This window comes from Leuresthes tenuis, unplaced genomic scaffold, assembly GCF_036924035.1.
Source record: "Leuresthes tenuis unplaced genomic scaffold, fLeuTen1.0.hap1 SCAF_16, whole genome shotgun sequence".
NCBI classification, from domain to species: Eukaryota; Metazoa; Chordata; class Actinopteri; order Atheriniformes; family Atherinopsidae; genus Leuresthes; species Leuresthes tenuis.
This window is the reverse complement of record NW_027325370.1, coordinates 19,361,655-19,383,116: the sequence shown is the minus strand read 5'-3', so window position 1 is coordinate 19,383,116 and position 21,462 is coordinate 19,361,655. Positions and strand designations below refer to the sequence as shown.

General features: G+C 42.2%; 1 protein-coding gene across 4 annotated transcripts in view; it reads right to left on the bottom strand.

The window, feature by feature from the left end:
* Window positions 1–13,682: 13,682 nt before the first annotated feature.
* Window positions 13,683–21,462, bottom strand: part of prkcz (protein kinase C, zeta) — a 122,055-nt gene continuing 114,275 nt past the window's right edge. For all 4 annotated transcript variants that reach the window (XM_072366641.1, XM_072366637.1, XM_072366640.1 and 1 more), the window contains one exon: window positions 13,683–17,851. In XM_072366641.1, coding sequence (XP_072222742.1) covers window positions 17,764–17,851 — 88 coding nt within the window. In that variant the 3' untranslated portion in view covers window positions 13,683–17,763. The remainder of the gene's footprint in view (window positions 17,852–21,462) is intronic.

Here is a 21,462-nt window from a genome sequence, read left to right as displayed (position 1 = left end):
ATTAACCCTGCTCAAGTTGTTATGACTTCTAATTTTAACCAAAGGAATTTATTGTCTCATGCCAAGTATAATTATTACTAATGTACCTCCATGTAACCACGGCACCCAGCGAAATAGTATCCATAAAGGTGACAGCTGCATTTTCTAACACTAACCAAGCAATCGTATTGCCTCAACCCAACCAGGAAGTCACAAAATTGTTTAACAAAAGTGTTTTCATGTAACTCAGAAGTGCGGAAAAAAAATGGCATATATTGGTCACAATCTCGTGTTACGCGAAGGTGTACAGTTCAAAACGCTGCTTGTAGCCATGCCATCCACTGCACGGTCCAGTTCCACCTTCCAAAAAGTCATGGCGAGAAGCTACTGCCTTCAAGCAGCTCATCTCTGTCCAATAATAGAGAGATCAATAGAAATTTAGATCTTATTGCTGTCTATGTGGAAGTGTTTTACATCAAAGATCATGGTCTATTTAGTGGAGAAAAACATGGTTTCACCTGCAATAAAATGCATGCATAGCCAGTCATGCACAGCATGAGCAAGAAACATAGATAGAGAAAGGAAGCTTTCTCTTATTAAGATAGAAGTTCACCGCTAAAATGTCACATACAGTAGCAAGTAGCTGTTTGCTGCTGTATTAAGATTTACAATATAATTAATTGGAACTTTAAGGGTTTGATGGGCATGATGTAGTGAAATAAAATCTGATTTAACTGAACACTCCCCACCTAATCTCAAACTCTAGTGGGTGCAAATGCAAATAGTTTGTTTTCTCTGGGCTGCAATAGGGTATAAGGGTAACTTTGGCAACCCATAAAGCCTTTGTTCATAAACTGCTCAGTTTAAGGCAATGAAAAGACAGAAATCTATCATTTTACATGACTCTATGCTGCTTAAAACAAAGTTATGAATATGAGATTTAGGTTCAGCCAATTATGCACCCTACATGTCCCATGATAAAGCCTTAAGTTGTGAATATGAATACTGTTTTCTGCTGACAACATAACTATCATAGAAATTAAACTTGCAAGAAAGCAGATACTAGTAGAGATGTTAGTTTCTGAAAATTAGAAACCCTCGTTTGGAAAGAAAATGTTTCAAAAATAATTTTATTAGTGCGATTGTGGTAAAACATTGTAAGTATGTTCAGTACACATTTAAACCCAAATAAGAAATGAAATAATAGTGAGATTTAGAAAGATTTGCAGAAACTGTATAGTTAAAGTCCAGTGGCCAAAAATGAAAACATTTCAACTACAAAAAAGTACAAACGACTGTTTTAAGATTATGTGAGGTCTCATTAACATAACATATTTCATGTGATTTTCTTAACATTCTTGATATGATGCAAAACTGTGTTTGTTGCCTGTCCATTCGTCCATCTTTGGTGTGTAATATCTGTCAGTTTGATACTTTCACCTGATTGGTCAGTCACATTTATGACACAGATGAAAGACACAATGAATGGGCTACTGATTGGACAGTGACAAGTGACGTTTGGCCCTAATACCGGAAGTTGTAGTCTCACACACTGGCGCGGAAACCGAAAGAGATGAAGAGACATGGCTCAAAATTACCCCAAATCCAAACTTAAACGTAAGAAGTTTTCTGTTAAAGAGTTAAAGTCAGAAACAACTGACAGAGGAACTGCGAAGGAAAACGATTTGACTTTCTTCCACAGCACCGGGTCAGGGAACAGCGAGGGGTGAGTCTGTTTGTCCTGATTAAAAACAGCCGTGTTTAAAGTTGACATAAGATTTCAGTTTATTTGACACAACTGAAGACTTTTGTGTTAAAAGTGTCAAATTCAGCCTGTTCGGGATCAAACTGTAGAGCTGGCTCGTTCTGTTTTGGTAGCTATGGTGCATACATATTTTGATTGACAGCAGGCAGACCAGAAACTAGGTGCAGGACGAATTAAAGGTGTTCATATTTGGTAAAATATCAACATGATAAGGCTTTATCTCATTGCCATGGAAACATTTAGTCGTCCGATTTTGGAAAATGGCTTGCTGTAGAATTTGTAATAACTAATCACAAATATAATAACTTATTTTTCAATAAAACGAACCTTCATTAAACTTCTGGTTTCTAACCTCTCCTTGCAAGCCAGCTTCTCCTGTCTTATCCTTTCTTAATTTATATATATAATTAACTATAATTTTTATATATATATATATGTATGTATATATAATGAGTCTGAAAATGCTTTAAGTGACCGTGGGTTGTCTTAATGGGTGGATTTTCTGTCTGACAAAAGAAACAGAAACATATGTGAATGAGAGGAAATTTTGCTGTAAAATGATCCACCTCTACTTTGGAGCATGTACAGAGCACCTGTCTTACTCTAGTGGCACGTAAACATGCAGCGCAGTCTCAAGGTTGTTTAACAAGTGTCAGAAATACAGTGAGAACATTATATAGTGAAAAACAAAGGCAGATAAATGACGTGAAAGTAAGAAATATAGGAAGCCAACAGGGTTAAAAAGGTGAAGTTGTGATGCCACTGAAATGTTGAGCTGCTGTGTGGAGATGACAACAGGAACCATAAAGTGAGCTTCTGTTGCCCTGTGGCCTGCACCATCCACTGTGGGTCTCCTTTTCCTGAAAGAGGCGTGGTCAACCGCAGCTAGTCACATATAAAGCTGCAGACCCTGAAACGGCCCATAAGGACAGCTCCAAACCACAGGCGTGAGACTGAATGATCGGTCGTATGGGCAAAAACTTATCCACAGATGTCTGATTCTTGCATTAACTGATTTTAAAAAAAGGTGAATAAAGGTGTGGTTATCCAACTTATTTCAGGGCTGTGTTCACTCTGAGCGTGTCCCTCTGTGGTTTCACGTTTCCATCAATGCCGATCAGAGCCGGAGCCACAGAGCACTCGTCATTGTGCTGAACGCTGATTGTACCTTTTCCCTTTAAAGGCAGAAGCCAGATGTTAGTGAGTATTTTGTGTTTTGGCAAAGATTACTGAGTGGAGATGTTATAGTGGGGTTGAGCCAAATGATTTGGAACAATTTACAAACAACCAAAAGAATATTTTTTTTTTACCTTTTTATATTAGTGGCATTCCCCCCCATATAACACACAAAAAAACCCAGAAAATCAGAGCACAGATGAGACTTAACACTCAGTGGTTGTCACATTTGCTCATAAATGTCATCTTCCTTTTTAATTCCAACCGAATCGTCTCCTCTCTGACATGGTGCAAGGAAAAATGGAACATCATAACCCATTTTAAGGTAGGATCTATTCCAGCAGTGTTAGATGTATTAGATGCTACAAACGTATGATTAACACTAAGAGTTTAAGACCAGATCAAAGCTGGAAGATTCTCTGGAGAGTTCCTGCTAATAAAGTTCCAGGACGAGAAAACGGATGAGAGTTTTTCGACGAACCAACATGCTCCTGTGACAAGAATTTTGTACATTTTGATCTGGAATAATATCCACTTTATTATTCCCAATAAAGGAGGCAGATTTGAGCCTTCACCCTTTTTTAATATATGCAGAATACAATCCACATTAGTTTCTCTCTCTTTGTTTTTCTCTTTTCTTTTCTTTTTTTTTTTTAACAAGAGAAGACAATGTGCACCAGATCAAAGGGGAACGGCACGAATCCTTTCAGCGTCGGATTAAAAATGCATTAGAAATATTTTTTTAAAAAGAATAACAACCAATTAAAATTTAAAATTTTGTGATTAACTTCAAAAATCTGTCGAAAGGCATCGCAGCTTTCTTATGTTGACGCGCTGTGCTCAGAAATGTGCTGGGTGCAGGCAGGAGCTCAGTTAGCGGCGGTGTGGAACAGTGTGTGTGATGTGGTTTGCAGGCCTGCGCTCCCAGCAGCAGCAGCAGCAGCAGCAGCAGCCGCCGCCTGGTGGAACAGACCGCAGCCCCCTGCTGTGGACAGCCTGTGGGCATCCACACTCAAGTCTGCTCTGCCATACCTGGAGAAGCAGCACTGGGACCCGGCTCCTGATCTTCCCCTTCCATCTGCAGCGGTATGTTCCATTACATCAGTCCTGTGGAGAATAGAACTACAGATACAAGTTTCATCAGAAAGGCTCAACATCCACACACAAATGTTCAAAGTTCAGACGCAGAGAAACACCGATTGCAAGTTTCTTGGCCAATTCAACTTTTCTTTCTTGAAGAGAAGTTTGCAAAATGTCTGTGACATGCACACACACACACACACACACACACACACACACACACACACACACACACACACCAAACTGATCCTCACATTTACCTTGCCTGCAATTTGACCACAGACACTTGATCTTGGTCCTTTTTTAAGGCACAATCTTGTTGAATGTCAAAGAAAACACCAACAAGAAGTTTAATTTCCTTGTTGGGAACTTGGATAAAGTTTATGAACCCCGATTTCCATATTTAAGTCTATCATTTAAGGTATCTCATCAAGTTAGTGTACTGGTAGAGCATCATTAGCCGAATTCTTATTATTATTAAGCAAATGATACAACTGCTAATGAGGGTTTTCTGTAAATAACAAAGCACAGGAGAGGTGCAGCAGATCAAAGGGATATGAAGCTATGGGTGAGAACGCACTGATGTCACATCTGGCTATACATCTGAAGAGCTATTCTTCAGATACTTTCAGGCCTGGGTGGTGGAGGACTGCACTGGGATGGGGAACCCACGGGACCCAGCTTAAATCATGTGGGAGCAGGCCTCCATGTGATATCAGCTCCAGTATTTAGCCACCTACAAGGGTTGATGTTATAGCGTGTTTACCACCCTGCTGCTTAGTGTATACACTGTACATGCGTGTGCAAGTTAACCAAACATTTGGCTTCAAATTGCGAGATTTGCATCTCCTCGAGTAGTTAACTAAATTATACGAGTACAGGTTAAAAGTAACACTTTTTTTTTTTTTTTCGTCTTGTTTTCCTGATTTTACAGCAGGAAGGACGAAGGATTGTTGCCTGCAGTCGATCTTTGTTTTGCTTTGGAGGCCGTCTGCTAATCACAGCTTTGGTTGTTCGATCCGCTGCTCCTCCTGCCTGCATGTTGGGGTGTCTTTGGGCAAGATGCTGACCCTCTAATTGCTGCTGATGTAACACTGACGTGATAAAAGAAGTGCTGTATGAAAAACACTGCATGAAAGAGTGTGTGTGTAAACTGGCTTGTTGCACACAGCTTCTCTAAGTGGTTGATGAGACTAAAAAAGGGCTTTTTGGCACATTTACCGCTGTACCTCCATTTAAACCAGCAGATTGAACTCTATTGATGCCCAATTCACACGGTGACATTTTCCTGTGAACTTGTTGGTTGGATTGTTAAGTTCCAACCTCTCTTTGCAGCGTTTTCACAATTCCAGTGAATGAACGTAGGTGAGAATGTAAAGGGAAAATAAAACTGAGTAACTGAAAAATGTTTCATCTAATAACACAGGATGTAGTTCATATGTTATTCTGACAGCTTCATAGAGGCCATCTTATACTCTAGAGTGAAGCACACCTGGTGATTAATGCACACGGACAAAGGTTGAATTAGGGCTGAGCGTGACTCTCAGCTGTGCTACTCCTGTTGAACTGCATCAAAAATGTGTAAAAGTCTCTCGTAAATGACAGTCTGATGAAGCACAAACACTGCAGCTTCGATGAGGACAGTTTTCCAACAGCGTCATACCCACCATGAAGCAGCTGAAGGATGCCACTTAACCTGAACACTTATTCACACAAACCTCTTAAAAAAGCCGTTTAGAACAGAATCACTCCTGTTGATTTCAGTCTGGTGTCTTTCTAATGAATGTGGTTTGAGTTATTTTGCACTCGCCCACTCTGATGTTGAGATTCAGGGAACAGCTTGCTCTTGTTTATTTAAATCTTTTACGTCAGTCATCTGTTTTCCTGTCCGCTGTAGAAACCCTCATCACTAAAGCCGGATGACCCGCGGTGGTGTGACCTCTGCAGTGAGGTTGGTCCCTTACCAGAATCTTCTCCACCCTCCCTGCCCTCCCCGAGGACTTCATCGAGCCTCGGCTCCTCCCAGCAGGACCTCCTTATACAGACCAAACCTGCAGCAGAGCCACCTGACAGTCCTGATCACCAGACTGATTCTCCTCCAGTCTTCTTTAGCAAAACACAGCGGCCGTCTGTCCACAGGTGGGAGGAGGAGGAGGAGGGGGCATCATCATCATCAGCAGCAGCAGGACAATCGAGTGTTGGAGGAGAAGCGGGGCGGAAAAGAGGAGAACGAAAAGAGGCTGGACCAGTGAGCAGGCAGCTTCACTCACAGGGGGTGAAGGCATGTGACCGCTCAGCTCCTCCTGGTGAACAAGAGGAGGTGCAGAGGAGCAGTCGGGGAGATGAGAGAGCAAGGCTTCAGAGCTGTCCCATGTGTTTACAGGTGTTCCCTGCTGGGTAAGTGCTGTGCATCACTTTGTTTTCCCACTGAAATTTCAAGTAAAGATTGTTTCTCGTCAGTTCGGTCCTCATTTTTTCATATTTTATGTGGATAAAAGTATTTCTAACTTATGCTCCTGTAGCACTGTCACAAAGACACAAAATGGATTAAATGTGTTAGCTGTACGTTGGCTCGGTTTGCTTCAAGTGCCCAAAACAACTGGAGGAGTTCCACATAATTATGAGTTTCATGTTAAATCAGGAGCCGGTGAAGTCCAGCCTGCTCTGATTGGTCAGCTCTGGTGCCCTTAACAGGCACCGCCCACTTTATCCATCAGCTCTACTGATGTTCATAATCAAGAAAATGTTTCATTGGAGACGAATCTGTGCCAGCAGAGTCCAACACTTTGTTCCTTTCACAGGAAACTAAAAACTCTTAGATCATGTTAAGAGTTAATTCCACCACCCTATGTGGAGATAACAAAAAGAAAAGTGGAAGTGATGAAAACACATGCATCCCAGACAGGTCGCAGCCCAGCCGCCCTCTGAAGGACATTCATTTCATCTGCCACCTCGTTCTTTCTGTCACTAAATCATCAAGTTTATTTCTGAAGCGACCACAGTTGAACAAAGTGCTGCACAACAACAAAAATAGACAAATGAGCAGAGACTGATTAAAAGCACGTAAAGCAAAAGGAAAGAAAACACCACCAACAAAAAAAAAAAAAGGTAGAAACCTTCAAATACTAAGAGCATTCAACAGAGTTAAAGCCAAGGAGACCAGTTCCTGGCTTCAGCCTCTGCAGGGACAAACGGGTTGAGACTTAACGAACTGAACAGGGACTGAAGCTTTGCACACATGCACATGGAAAACTACAGTCCTTGTGCTCTCAATGAAGAATTACAGAGGTGTAGATGATTCAGAAAGAGACGAGTTTGGTGGTTTCCTTCTGCTTGTTGTCTTTTTACCGTCTGGGGTGTGCACGACCTTTTGAGGTTGATTGAGCGCTTGCAGTGCACACAGCTCCGAATGTCCGGGCATCGCTCAGAGAGGCCCTGTGGACCTTTAGTGGAGTGGTTTCCAACAGACAGATCGCCTGATAAGCAGAAGCCAAAACCACGACCCAGTCTTCAGATGGAGCCGTTTCTCCTGTAAGTTGGAGCTCTACCGGTTTGAAGTAGGCACACGAATGCGAGGCCACGATTCTAGCTCTCTAAAAACGATCTGTCACGTGAGGAATGTTATTTGCCGGGTTTCTGTCCAACTGGATTTTTAGAAAATTGGCTAAATAATGTTTCGCAATTAACGAGCAGTTAGCAGCCAGAGCTGTTGAAGCATCAAAACGATGGAATTAAGAAAAGCGACGGAAACAAACAGGCCGGGCGGAGGGCTTGTTGACAGGAAACACGGAGGCCACTTTAAACTGCAGCGTGCATGTTTCAGCTCTGTGGCTTCATGCGTCCTCTTTCTTTCACCGAACCTGCGTTCACGTGGCAGATTTTCTTGGCTTCTCTTTTTTGTGATGGAGGAGGCATCATTCTGTAAGACTGCTGTACTGTTACATCAAGAGCAACGTCCCTCTTTAGCTGATCATATCGATAATCAAAGCCATCAGCTTCTCAGTCAGGACCTTCAATATATAGAGACAAAGAGGCTCTGAGGGAATTTATTCATATGTGTCAGATGATTATTTATTCTGGATTTCAGCGAGCAGAACTATTATGACACAGATGATTTTTGGAGATCTTTATTAAAAGACTTGGGTCAGCACCACAACAAAAACCTTCCACGTGGAGGCAGGAAGTGATGTGGCTGCTCTGTCTTTATACTGCTGTTGCTACGGTTCTGGATGGATTTAGGCTCTAAGCCCAGGACTGAAGACTCTGCAGACTGATGGTCTTTAATTAGCAGTGCCTGTGAATATCATTACTGAGTACTTCAACAACCACTGGCCAAAATGAAACGGCACTATACAACTTATAGTGTCCTCCAGCTGCCTGCCTCTCACTTACCTGTGCTGGCTTGTCATTGGTCATATCTGTAGCTGGCTAGTTGTTTTGGAGCCATGACATCCGTTGATCATGAAGACATGCAAGCTTTTTTTTCTTTAACAGCATCAGGCAGGGAACCTGTCTGCCACCTGGTATGTATCTACTGTAAAAACAGGCTTCATTTACAGCACAGAGGAGGGGTGTCTGCAGTCAAATTGCCGCACGGGTCCACATATTTTCTACCTGTTTTCTGCTGTCATTGATTCCTTTGCATCGATTGTGCAAGAAAACAAAATAACAGGCTTTGTACAGAACATACTTGGGTATTTCTCTGCTTTCGCGACTACATTACAGAGCAAATTGATAAATAAAAAAATGCTTCTTCTTTTCTGTTTTTCATTTTGGAAACACCTTGTTGGCACAGTCCCTGTCCCTATTCAGCCTTTTTGGCCCTATGCCTCCATTTTGCAGGGACAAGGTGCCCCTGTTGGGAATTAAGTAGTGGTCATCTAACCATCCAGATGGCCCCAAACGCCCCAGCTGAAGATTAATATTACCTCAGTAAAAGAGGGAGGGGAGGAATGAGTGTTGCGCCGAAGTTTGTGAAGTTTTGACTCTGCCGGCACAGACTGTGTGCATCAGTATGTGCTCATCACACGGTGAGTGTGTTCCTTGTCAGCACCTTGTTCCTGTCTCTCCAGGTTCACACAGATGGACTGTGACGGCCACCTGGCCCAGTGTCTGTCGGAGATGAATGTGGACGTGACCTGGTGAGCCGGCAGGATGCTGGCTGCTGTCCAGGATCTACAGGGAGCCCAGATGCCCCACACACTCTGGGATCACAGCAGATGAGGTGGACACGGCTCCGCAAAGACTTATTCACTGAGCTGCAGACACTTCGCTCGGGTTGTACACAGAGAGACCCGGGGGGTTAAACCTGAGGGGGTGTTAGCCGGGAAGCTCTCGTCTTCTGAGAAGGAGGGCGTCAGGTGGGAAAACTGTCCAAGTGTCTTTCCACTTAATACCTTTTATTTCAGCTGGTGAACAGATCTGCAGTCAAAACCCAATTCAGCCCTCCTTATTCTCTGGGAGATGAGACCACCGATTCTTTTCAGTAGTTCTGAGCTAGATCTCTCATCTAAAACACCTTTCCAGCTTGTAACTTTCTGAAAATAACGGCTGTGCAGAGGTGAGAAGCATTGATCTTTTTTTTCCTCCCTTTCCAAACAACGCAGTCCAGTGATTCCCAGCAGGAACTGCCTGAACACAACAGCCAGCTTTTCACTCCTCCTTTGATTTCCAACCATAACCGTTCATCTCCTATTAAGATGTCTTTGACATTTATGAAGCTGAGTGGTGGAACCGAATGCCCTGCATTGTCATTCCTCTTTTCTCAGCTCCACCTTTGGACATCCCCGATTCCTTTCATCAACTCTTCACATTGAAGTAGATATGTAAGCAGAATGAAGAGGATGTGGAGAAGATCTTCACAAAGAATACTCTCCTGAAACTGGTTTCCAGGTCACAGAAAAGAGGGCCGAGGAGACAAGGAGCCTGAAATCTCTGCACATGAGAAAACTATTGTCAGCCTTGTGAAGGTCTCAAGTTTTTCTTTGGACATTAGCTGGGTTTTTTTTCACTCCTTTTCAGTTCAGTCCTTGTACATGACCATTTTCAGAAGATTGTTTTTTTGTTTAAAAGCTGCTTAACACTGACCTACGAATCATTCAGCATCGTTGAAGTATAAAAATGGCTCCAAACTCAAGGGATGAACCAGTAAGCGTGTTTACATGGTGCTAGAAAAGAATAGTAGACAAAAATCAGACTTAGAAAATGCATGTAAACATGTTAATCTGACCAAATTCATACGAACACACCCAGATCATGTGGTTGGGGGTTGAATCACTGCTTCATGTGCACACTCCACGAGACTCAAATGAGCCGGGGTGCTCTGAACATGCTCCAAAGTTCCATCTTTTTGTATCTTATTGTGAAAACATAAAAGCATTCATGTATATGAATACAGCTGAATTCCCAATAAAGCTGCTCTCATTCACATATTTTTGTTTCTTTTGTCAGACAGCTGAACCCGTCTGTAAGTCTGTGGGTCAACCTGCGGTCACTTAAAGGACTGTCACTCTGCTCTAATAAAATCCTGATTTTATAACCACAGCCTCATCTGACAGTCTCCATTCAAGTAACGTAAAGACATTACAGCTCTGCTTTCATGTATGATGATCTCCCCTTCAGAATGTTTAAAGCTGCACAGTGTTGTGACATTGTCTATATTTCAGTGTAACTCGATGCTGCTCCGGCACATGTATGCTGTTAAAATGACAGTGGTCTAGTTAAATGTCTACACATAGGACAACTTGGCAAAGAGATGTTTTAAATTGGATCTTTAGGCTCTTTGCTACTAGCAGCCTGTCACAAAGACACATCATTTGCTCCCATTTCTTCAGTTGCATCTATGAAAAACACCAATGATAACAGTTTGACAGACAGAAAATACTGTTTTTGCAGCAACAAGGTGATTCCCAAAGAGCTATTAGCTGAAAACTTGGTATATCTCAGCATGGTGTGCCGTGTGCCCTTAAAACATTTGAGGAAACTGGACAATAGGAGGACAAAAGAAGAAGTGTCAGGTCTAAAAAACAATGTACAGCAGGGAAACAGTATCTGAAAGTGATGTTCTTAAGAAAGAGGAAAAAATCCAGAAAAGACCTGACACAGGACCTGAGAGATGCATCTGGACCTTCAGCTGATCCATCTACTGTTGGCCCAAGCCTCATCAGAAATGGTCTCCATGGAAGGGTGGCTGCCAAGAAGCCATTCTTAAGGAAGGGAAACAGGGAGAAAAGGCTGAGCTATGCCAAATGACACAAGAAGTGGACTGAAAATCAGTGTCAGCAGGTCTTATGGAGGGATGAATCCTCCCCAGAGCTCGGACCTCAACATCATTGAAGCAGTGTGGGATCATCTGACAGAGAACGGAACCAAAGGCAGCCAACATCCAAAGAAGAGCTTTGGGATGTCCTTCAAGAAGCCTGGAGAACTATTCCTGAAGACTCCTTAAAGAAATGAGGGGTGGCTCAACCTTTGCATGGTTCTGTATCCCTCAGTTTCACTGGGGTTGTTTCTACAGCACTCAGTGGTGCCAGTTGTTGTGGAATAGAAGCACCAGTAGAAATACCAGCAATGAAATGTATCTTTCACTTTTAGAAGTAGTAACTGCCCCTACTTCCAAGGTCTCTGTCCAGATTCAAAGTCTTCAACCAACAGCTGTTCTGTTGTATTTGCTCACCGACAAACACCTGATTTCTGTAATCAGCACACACAGAAATCCAGGAGTGCAGCCTGATGATCTGTCCATTATGTCTGTGGCATACAGTCATGACCTACCCACCACATCACAGACTAGACTACTGTGAAGTTGTCATGAGGCAAGTTTTCCAAAAAGTGTGTTTGAATTCATTAATATGCAAATGTATGCAAAGCAAAATCTAATCAGATCATCTGCTTTAGGCTTCCTGTGGTACAAGTATGAAGCTCTGCTGTGTTTTCGACTCAAGTTGTTGAGTTCAAGAAAAAAGCAGCTTCCTCCTAATCAAGTTAATTAGCTCAGTAATCGGGGGGACGTTTTACACCAACATGTTTGTGTTTGCTTGTAACATACCTCATTTTGAACTTGTTAGCCTAAAGTGTTATTACATCCTTCATCAAGAGGCAAATTTACACTGCGAGGTGCTTCACACTGTAATCAGACGATCTGCCCCACATGGAGCACAAGTGGTCAAAGGATGAAGCTGCTGCTGTGAAACTCACAAATACAGAAGAGCCGTCACAAGCAGCATGTAAAGTCTGGACATGGTGACCTGGGAAGGAGGGTTTGGACAAAGCTGGAAGTGCAAAGCAGCTGAAGAGCAGAAATCTGGGACTTTTAAACAGTCCCGAACAAATCCAACAGGCCATACAGTCCTATTATTTACTATTTACTATACTATTTGTGGAGTTTTATTCATTTCAAAAGGCATACGTGTGAAAACCTGACAAGTGCACACAATATGAGCTCATAGAAGAGTATCAGCGGGAAGAAAAGAGTTTTTGAGGCTAGCTGTTTCCCCTGACAACAAAAATTCACAAAGCAGAGCCCGAAAGCAGAAGTAAGTAAAGTATGGATGTCTGGTGGTAGTTCAAAGAGGCATTTGTCATCGAAATTAAAGTTGGTGAAGATATTCTGGTTGTTTTTGGACAGGTACCAACATCAGTTATTTCATTTAAACTTTTGATCTGAAAACTGTGAGTATACATGAAGTTATTGTAAAGACACCACAGTGCAATGCACAGTTCATCATGTGAGTTTATCGTGGTTTTCTCATAAGCTTTTTCCCCATTAAACCCCGAGATTTATAACATCGGGAAAACATTTTACTTTTGAACCTGTGGATCAGGACTACTAAGGAAAAAAACTTAATTTCATCATGTTTGGAACAAACTTTAAGCATTAAGCCACTTTTCTGTACAAATTTCCTGAGTAGAACAGACTTGTTCTTCTATGGTTGTCATAACAACCTGACCTTCATCCATAATGCAGTCCAAAAGGAGCATTGTTACAAGTTTTCTCTCATTAGATGCGTGAAAGTTACACAAACTATCAGCGGGAGAAGCTAATTAGCCTATCGATGTTTATCAAAATATTCTACAATGATAACGTTAACTCAGAAATCTTTGGTACTAGTCATGAAGTATTCACTGTGAATCCACATTTCTGAGCCTGGATTTCTGTGAAAGGCAGAAATTAACTTGTGTATTTAAAAAGGTGATGAAATGACAGCGCTTCTTGTTTTTTGTCCAGTAAACTTCTCTTGGTTTTCTCCTCCATGTTGGTGAAAACCAGCGCAGCCTCTTTTCATCTGTAAAACATTAAAGTTATTAAACCATGTGTGTTGAAAATGCAGATGGTGAACCAGTAAATATCTATTATTTCTGTGTTTGGCTAATTGATGTCCTCCAGCTGCGTTTGACAAAATGCACACTTGCCTTAAGTCACTGATTTGGACTCAGCTGATGCAATCACTTGAAGATGCAGATTTATTAATATTCTAGCAAACAGTTGAGGTTTTTCTTCTCCGTACCAAAGAAAGAGAAAATTAGAGGGTGAACATCAACTAATTACCTTCTCCACTTGCTGTGTGAATGGACGAAGTGGCGATCAGAAGATTTGCTGCTATAGGAGGCAACACCCAAACAGAACTGGAGCATCTGCAAACATTTCCCTGCCACTGTCTGCAAAACAAATCCAAGGACTCAGTTCACGGAAAACCAGTATCATTTTTAATAATTACACGTATTTACAAAGATGCGGCGAAGCAAAATTAAGCAGATCCAACCAGCATTATGGTTTTTTTTTTTTCTTAAAAAACAAACAGAAAACGCATGGTCTTACTTCATTCATTTTCAAATCATTCTCGTTTTCTGTATGAACGGCCTTCAGTGTTCTGTAATGTAGATTAAAGGACTTCCAGTTCATCCATTGGTCCCTCAAGAAAAAAGATGCCACTAATGTATCATCTACTGTGCAGAGAGGTCAACAAAACATTAATAAAATGCAGCGAACGAGATGGAGGCTTCCTCAAATGTTGAAGCAGTTTCTGGCTTCCTCTTGTGTGCGTCTTCATTGTGGTGGACTATGCTGCGCCTGTGGAACTCCTTCACCATCTCCCCTCCTCACGATCTGTTCCTTCCCTGCCCCTGAAGACCCTGCAGCTAAATGAGCCCCTTTTAACTCGGGATCAGCTAATTAATCCTATTATGTAGTTATCATATCAGACTCCGTCTAATAATTCTCAGCCAGTGGAGAGCTCTTCTTTCCCCAGAAGCACACCAGAGATCGACGAGGCTTGCTTGCTTGAGAGGACTTCTGTCAGAGATGTTAATCCTAACCGAAGCTGATATTTTGGGTTTGAGTTTTGATCCCAGGTTTCCTCAGCTCAACACTCCATTTGGTTAGATATGATGCTTACACTTTTGTAAAGGTAGCAGTACACAAAGTTAAGCTAGCTTGAACTAGAACCAGCTTAAAACTTCTCACCGTGTTGAGGAACTCATGAATTCAAATAGTGAACCAGGTGTGGGCAAGACTACTGCAGAAATACGAAAACAGCTGGGCGAGCTGAGCCTCCGCCACGTTGGACTGGATTCACACCGTGTCCAAATGTCATCCGCAAGGGGTGTAATTCTAATGCTATTGGTATAAAGTACCAAATCACTAATTAATCACGACATCCTGAAACTGTTCAGTACTGATGCCAGAACTGGACTCAGATTCAGTAAAAAAATGGCTAAACAACACTTTTTGTCAATTTAAATGAAATATTTTGCTGAAATTGGAAATTAAGAGCACCAAATCCTAGTGTAAATCCAGACGGAGTAACTAATAGGAGGAAAAGAGACAAAAAAAAAATTTAGAGTTGTTTTGAACTGCTGGAACTTCCCAAAGTATCTAGGAACTTTATAGGGAGCCCGTCCCTGATGCTCTGCATCTACACTGCAGAAACCAGTAGCGACATAAAACTGTCCTGATCAAAAGAGTAGTTCTTTAAGTACGTGGGTCTTTTTGTGATGCTGGACATTCCTGATTGGACGAGTACCCTCTTATTTTCACCTCTATCTGACAATTAACCTCCACAATAACTCATAAAATTCGTTATCTTTTCTGTTATCTAAATAAGATAAAGAATTGGAAAAATAAATAGTTACTTTTTTGATTATTTCCCAGGGGTTTCATTCTGAAACAAACCCTGGAGGAAGGTGCCACATTGCGGATTTTTGTGCCTGATGCTGAAGAGCACTGTTTGCATACTGCAGCTTAGACAGATGTCCAACAGTCAGGGTGTTTCTATGATGGAAGAACGTTTCAATTATTGTGTTAGTCTGACTACAACTGGACTTATAACACGTGTGAAAGCTGGATCACATTCAGTGAGTTAGGAGTCGAATTTCTCCTCCATGTGTACGTTCAGTTGAACTCGAACTGTTCTAAGCGCTCTGCCAACGCTCCAGTTTCCACCCATGACTTCAACCTGGAACAGAAGAAGCTGCTAACAACAGAATTACCACAAAGAATAGCATCTCATTTGTAAGAAAACAGTAAAGCCTACATCACATTTGAAATGAAAAAAAAAAATGTAAAACTCTTCAATTCACCTCTCAACATGGTACCAGTTTACAGCAAGCTAAATTACTTGTAAATGGTTTCGGACTGTGTAATGTAATCGCTCAACTAGAAAAGCCCAATACTAAGCAGCTAAAAGGAGGCATATAGCAACCTACTGTGGTGGAATCAACAGACTTCGGTAATGAATCGATTCCCTTCCCGTGCTTGTGTACTGGGACAAGGAAAGTAGTCCAATCAAACTGCCTCATGAGCTGTAACTGTAGCTCAACCTAACTGAGCATGTAAACGTACAGAGTCAGCAGACGAATTTGCCAAATTCACACTTATTTAGTTCTTTGAAAAAAAGTCCCCGGTGCTAAAAGTACCAGCGACTTTTGATGAAATACAGCTTCAGAGTATGATTTTGATTAGATTCAGTCTTTTTGTTTTAATAGTCAGCAATACGGATACGTTTCAGTTGGTACTCAAAAAGTTCCTAGCTTTTTTAACAAGCCCTGTTCCCGATGCTAGCAGGGCCGGTACAGTCCTTCTGTGGACGGCAGATACACATGTCGTAGGGCTCTGCTGTAACGTGGTGGACGTGTACATAGTACATAGTAGGATCTGTCAGGTCGGGACTTTTCTGCTATCACAATACCCCAGTTATTTAAAAATGTACAACATTTATATATTCTAACATTTCATTAGGACTTCTACATGTGAATATAAGCTGTGACCGCACCAGTTTAAGCCAGTCTTTGTGCAAAGATGGAAACACAGAGCCCGAAATGGAACAGGAGACCTGTTTCCACGAGGCAGCACAACCAACAGGTCACATGGTATTTTTGAGGGGTTGCAGATGGTCACGCAGTGGAAGCTTGTGCGGAAGAACCTGCGCCCGGCCAGCAAGCCTGTACACTCTGTGGAAGCTAGAGCCAATGGAATGCTTTGTTTTTCAGCCTAATTTATGCGTTTCTAAAGCTGCCCGACTGCGACTGGCAGTAAGTCTGCTATGGCATTCAAACACCTTCCTATTACAGTAGGTTGGAAAGTATGGAGCTGCACAGCACCCATTTGGCATTGGGAAACCCTTGGCAAGCAGGACACAATCCTCACAACGCAGTACCAACACATCAAGCTTTACCTTGAAGCATTTTGCCTCTTACTGCCACCAGTTTCTGTCATTTCTGCTTTGATGCTCTTCTGAATTTTTTGAGCAATAAATAATCCGTTTTACGTCGACTATTTGAGCTGATCCACTGAAAATAAAAGGATTTTGTGTGTCAGGATTGATGCAGACTGCTGGCTTCCAAACATACGGATTGCCAGTCGAGCCTCAGCTTCAGCAGCTTTATCTACTGAAACCATGACGGGTGAAGAATATCCAATAAGTGCAATCAGAGACATAATTAATTTGATCTTTGAGGCACTTCTTAAATAAAAAGTCGTCTCCCAGTTAGCGTCCCCCTCCCTCCCCTTTTCTTCTGTGAAAATCATAAAAGAGAATAAAAAGAACAGTTTGTGTTGACTAATGAAACTGTGCCACTTGCATCAATAAAAAGGCATCATCAATTTTGGATTCACTACCTACATTATAATACACAATAACTTATTTTTTTCCTTTGTCATTGTACATTCTTGTCTCATGTGAGGCATTGCCCCCCCCCCCCCCCCCCCCAATCCCATCCCATCCCATCCCATACAAGACAGAAAAGCAAAAAGAAATTAACAAAAAAGTGCACATAAAATTATTTTGAGTTCCTCAGCAGAACTGTCATCTTCATCCGGGGATGTGAGGGGGGGGGGGGGGGGGGGTTGAATGTGTTCATGATGGCAGGCACAGAATGAAAACATTTCTCTTTTGAAATGACAAAGCCGACCGTGCTTTGACATGAGGGTGGACATTCTGAAGGTAGAAAGGAAATAAGAAAAGAAAAGGAGAAGACGACATCATGACAGGGAATGTTCTTGTGTCTCTGTTTTCTCCTTTAACACCAAGAAAAGAAGAGTCTGGTACCCTAACAAAACAATCAGAATCGTCCAGGGAGGACCTTCTCCCCTTCTCCTGTTTGCTTTGCCTTGATGACCAGTCCAGAGGGTGAGTTCGTCCTCCTTGTCGCCCTGTGCTCTTTCCTCCTCCTCGCCTTCCAGGGTTGGCTTGTGAGTGGGTTTTTTTTGGCTGAGACGGCAGCTCGGACAGACAGTAGGTGGGCGAGGGAGGAAGCTGGCCTCTCCTTCATACAGATTCTTCTGTGGGTAGCAGCAGGGGGTTGATGTATTCAAATCCCTCAAACTCTGACTGGTCTATTCGTTTGATGACATCCCTGAGGAGGAAAAGATGCACAAAAGAATTAGAAGTGGTGTTCCATCACAAACCTACAGCACAATGCTGTAAGAGCAAACCTGCATTAAGTTGGGTGCTGGCTCCTCCTGGATTTGCTAGAAAAAGCAGGTAAAGTTGTTTTGAAACTTGTGTTCAGTGATTTTGGATTTGCAAGTTTCGAACCCACAATATGACCTGGAGGTCAGCAAATTTCTTATCAGCCGGTTTCAGAACACTGACATAAAGTAAAAACCTTAATTGTCCTACAGAGGACGTAAATGCACCTCAGACCGTGTCATCTGTACCTACTGCTAACTGTTTGACTGCTTATCTCTTGTTTTGTCTGGATAAAAAAGTTGGTAAAAATGCTCGAAACTGACCAAGAAGGGAAGAGATGGACATAAAAAAAATTATAAGGAAATTAAATTGCAAATTGTAACGTTTTTGGATTGAGAGGATGCACTTTGCACAAGTTTAAAAGTAACAAATCCCAAGAAGCTCATCAACAGCTTTGCAGCTGAACTAAACAAATCCCAAAACTTAAAAAAAACGAGGCCAATTTATTGAGTCGTAGGGTGTGTTGTGGTTGCCCAGAGGTACTCTGTGAAGTGAGCTGCACTTCTTATTGAGCCATGTTAAGAAAGAACAGAAACGCTCGGTTCAAAGGGAGCTGCAGCACTTCCCACACATTCTCAGGCAATGCATGCGTTTTGTCTGGTAAGTAAAATCTAACCAAAAACCCCTGCAGAGATGTTGTTCTGAACACGTTTTGGTTACAAAATATGGATTTTATCAGAACAGAGGAGATCGCTGGTTGACAAGCAGTCTTAACTCAGTTTCACTTTCACTCATTTCAGCATCAGACAAAAGAAAGGGAAATATATGTGAAAGAGAGCAGCTTTATTCATCTGTACGCAGCGCCATTTAGAAAAAGATTTTCCACCTGTGTAGAAACGCAAAGCTCAACCAAAACAACTGAAGTTCCATTTACAAGTGCCTATACACAGGGTACAGGTGTCAATACTTGCTTTGTTATTCTCTGTCATCTCGCCTCACCTGCTGAAAAGTTCAACGCCATCTTTGTTTGACAGGTAGTAGTCGCAGACAAAGCAGCTCACTACAACCATTTCATTCTCAAAGTTGTTCTGACAACTAGTGGGTCCGATCGAGTCTTCACAAAAACGGGGGAAGTGTCCCAACCAGCTGGGGTTCTGAGCTGGATCAATGGCAAATTCTGCTGCCTTTATTCTTCTATACAGTCATTTATGTGCAAACACATAAAAAGTGCTGTCAACGAGGTCAGCGTGGGCAATATCTTGCTCCGTGTCAACAAGGGGGAATTGTGCGCATACTCTGCCATCAGACCAAGGAGATAATGGCACGAAGCGAGACAAACACGTGAATGTCGGATTAATCACTGGATGAACTTGAACCGATTTTCTGAGTATCCTTCTATTATCAACAAGACCGCAATCACAGGTAAATTGAGTGGAACCCCATAAACAGTGCGCAGAGTGGCTGGGTAAAAATAAATGGACTCCCTTAGCAACACTGCTGCTTTCTTCTTCTGCAGCAACAGGCTGTTTACTCATCTGTGTGTGACTATGTGTGTGCTTGTGTGCTGATGGTGAGACGAAGCCCAAAAAGGAGGCCTCTCGCTGGGAAAGGCCAAGAGGCTTTCTCCCTGCAGGCTCTGAGCGGGGGGCTTTGAAGTTAAAACAAAAGGTGCGTTCACTGTTCTACCAGGTGGGTGGGAGTCTCACATTAAGGGCCACCGGCGGTGTCGAACAGGTTGTTGATCCCACCCACACAGAGCACCAGGACAAGTGAATGAAATGCTACAATGTCTTTCTTTGAGAGCGTTGACTAGAATATTGATGAAGCAAATATTTTCCTTCCGTCTGATCTCATGTGAAGTACTCTCACTGTAGGAGGAGGTCAACCAAGAAGACAACAATTAGATTTAGAAAGTGGAGTTTTTCTATTTTGGAGTTTCAGGGAGGCAGAAAGAAAGACCACAGAGAGGAACACACAAAAGAGAGGGGAGAAGGTTTGGGAGATGACCAAAACAAACAGTGTGTTCAACCAATGTAAATGGTGCCTTTTTTCCAGACTTGGATGATTTGAAAACATTACCAGATGCAGAGAGAGCGAAAAAAAAAAAAAAAGGGGACAGAGGAGGGAGTGAAGTGAGTAAGATGGAACAAGAGTAAGAAAGAAAAACCACAGGAATATCAGAGTAACTCCTCTGGTTTTTGGAAATCAACCATTTAAGACTTAACATTTTGACAGTGTAAAGTGACAGCATAGTTCAGACAAAGAGCCAGAATTAAGTTTGAAGGTGCTGAGTGATATCTGGAGCTTAAACTATTTCAGCTGGGGTGCAGCAGGGGGAAAAGATTAAAACAGCAGAAAGGTCTAATAAAGCGGAGCTTCAACTTCGCTGTGACAACAGACTACACAGCTAGCTAGACCCAGATTTATGAGCATAAACAGTCTAAACTACTGCTGGCAATGAAAGCCAAGCTGATTGTACAGAGTCAAAGGGCCTGATAAACCACACTCCCATCCCGCAGGACACAAGGGACATGGTCATAAGCCTTCTTCCACATAGCAAAAATAAATGTCGACTGGTTGGACAAACTCTGCTTGGGATTGCATCTTTGCCTTTTTAGATGATGTGGTTCTATGGGCCTCATCAAGCAGAGACCTCCAGCGAGCACAGAGGTGGTTTGAAGCCGGGGTGAAAATTAGCACCTCAAAGTCTGGGGCCGAGGTCCTCAGTTTCAAAAGGGCGGATTGCCCTCTCTTGGTTGGGAGTGAGTTGCTGCTTGAAGGATTTGCCTTTGACTTTCCAAACTGAGAGTGTCCTGACCCCCGTCTACTGCAAGTAAGACACTGATCACTCATCACAGTGCGACACACTACCCTACTACCTGAAACAAAACAAAAAAACACCCCTTTAATATGACTAAAGCAGCGATTTTGATGCATTTAAGCTATAATGATAACTACAGATATCTGAATGTAATCAGGTCACCTATTTGTGTCCCGTTAGTTGCTCAGAGCTGCCCGTGTGTGATATAATCCAGATGTTTATTTGCATAAAGACCACAGAAGTGATATCTGACCACATGTGGTCAATCCAGCTGCACAGACGCATTGATACACTTCGAGCTGCTCCAGAGATATTTTTGCCTCACTTTTACATGATAAACTTTTAGAACTTCTAAGCATTTTGAGTCAAGAGTCACGCTATTTTTTGTCAGTTACCAAGGTTACAAGTGTTTTTGTCTCGCAAGGCTCACGGAGAGAATACAGCTTACCATTCTGCAGAAATACCACACAGGCTCTGCTCGGTAAGTCGACTTCCAAGTTCCAGTGTGTAACATTTGGGGACATTTATTGGGGGGGAAAAAAAATACACTTCTGTTTTTAATTGCTTGCAAATAAGAATGACGTTCTTGTTACATTAGAGCAAGCACTTTATGTCCAAAAACAATACTGCCATTGCAGTTTGGGTGTCGGTGGGGGTATTTAGCTGATCAATTTGAGCTGCGAGATCCAAGTAGATCCCACATACTGCACCTTTAACCCTTATCATTTCCAAAC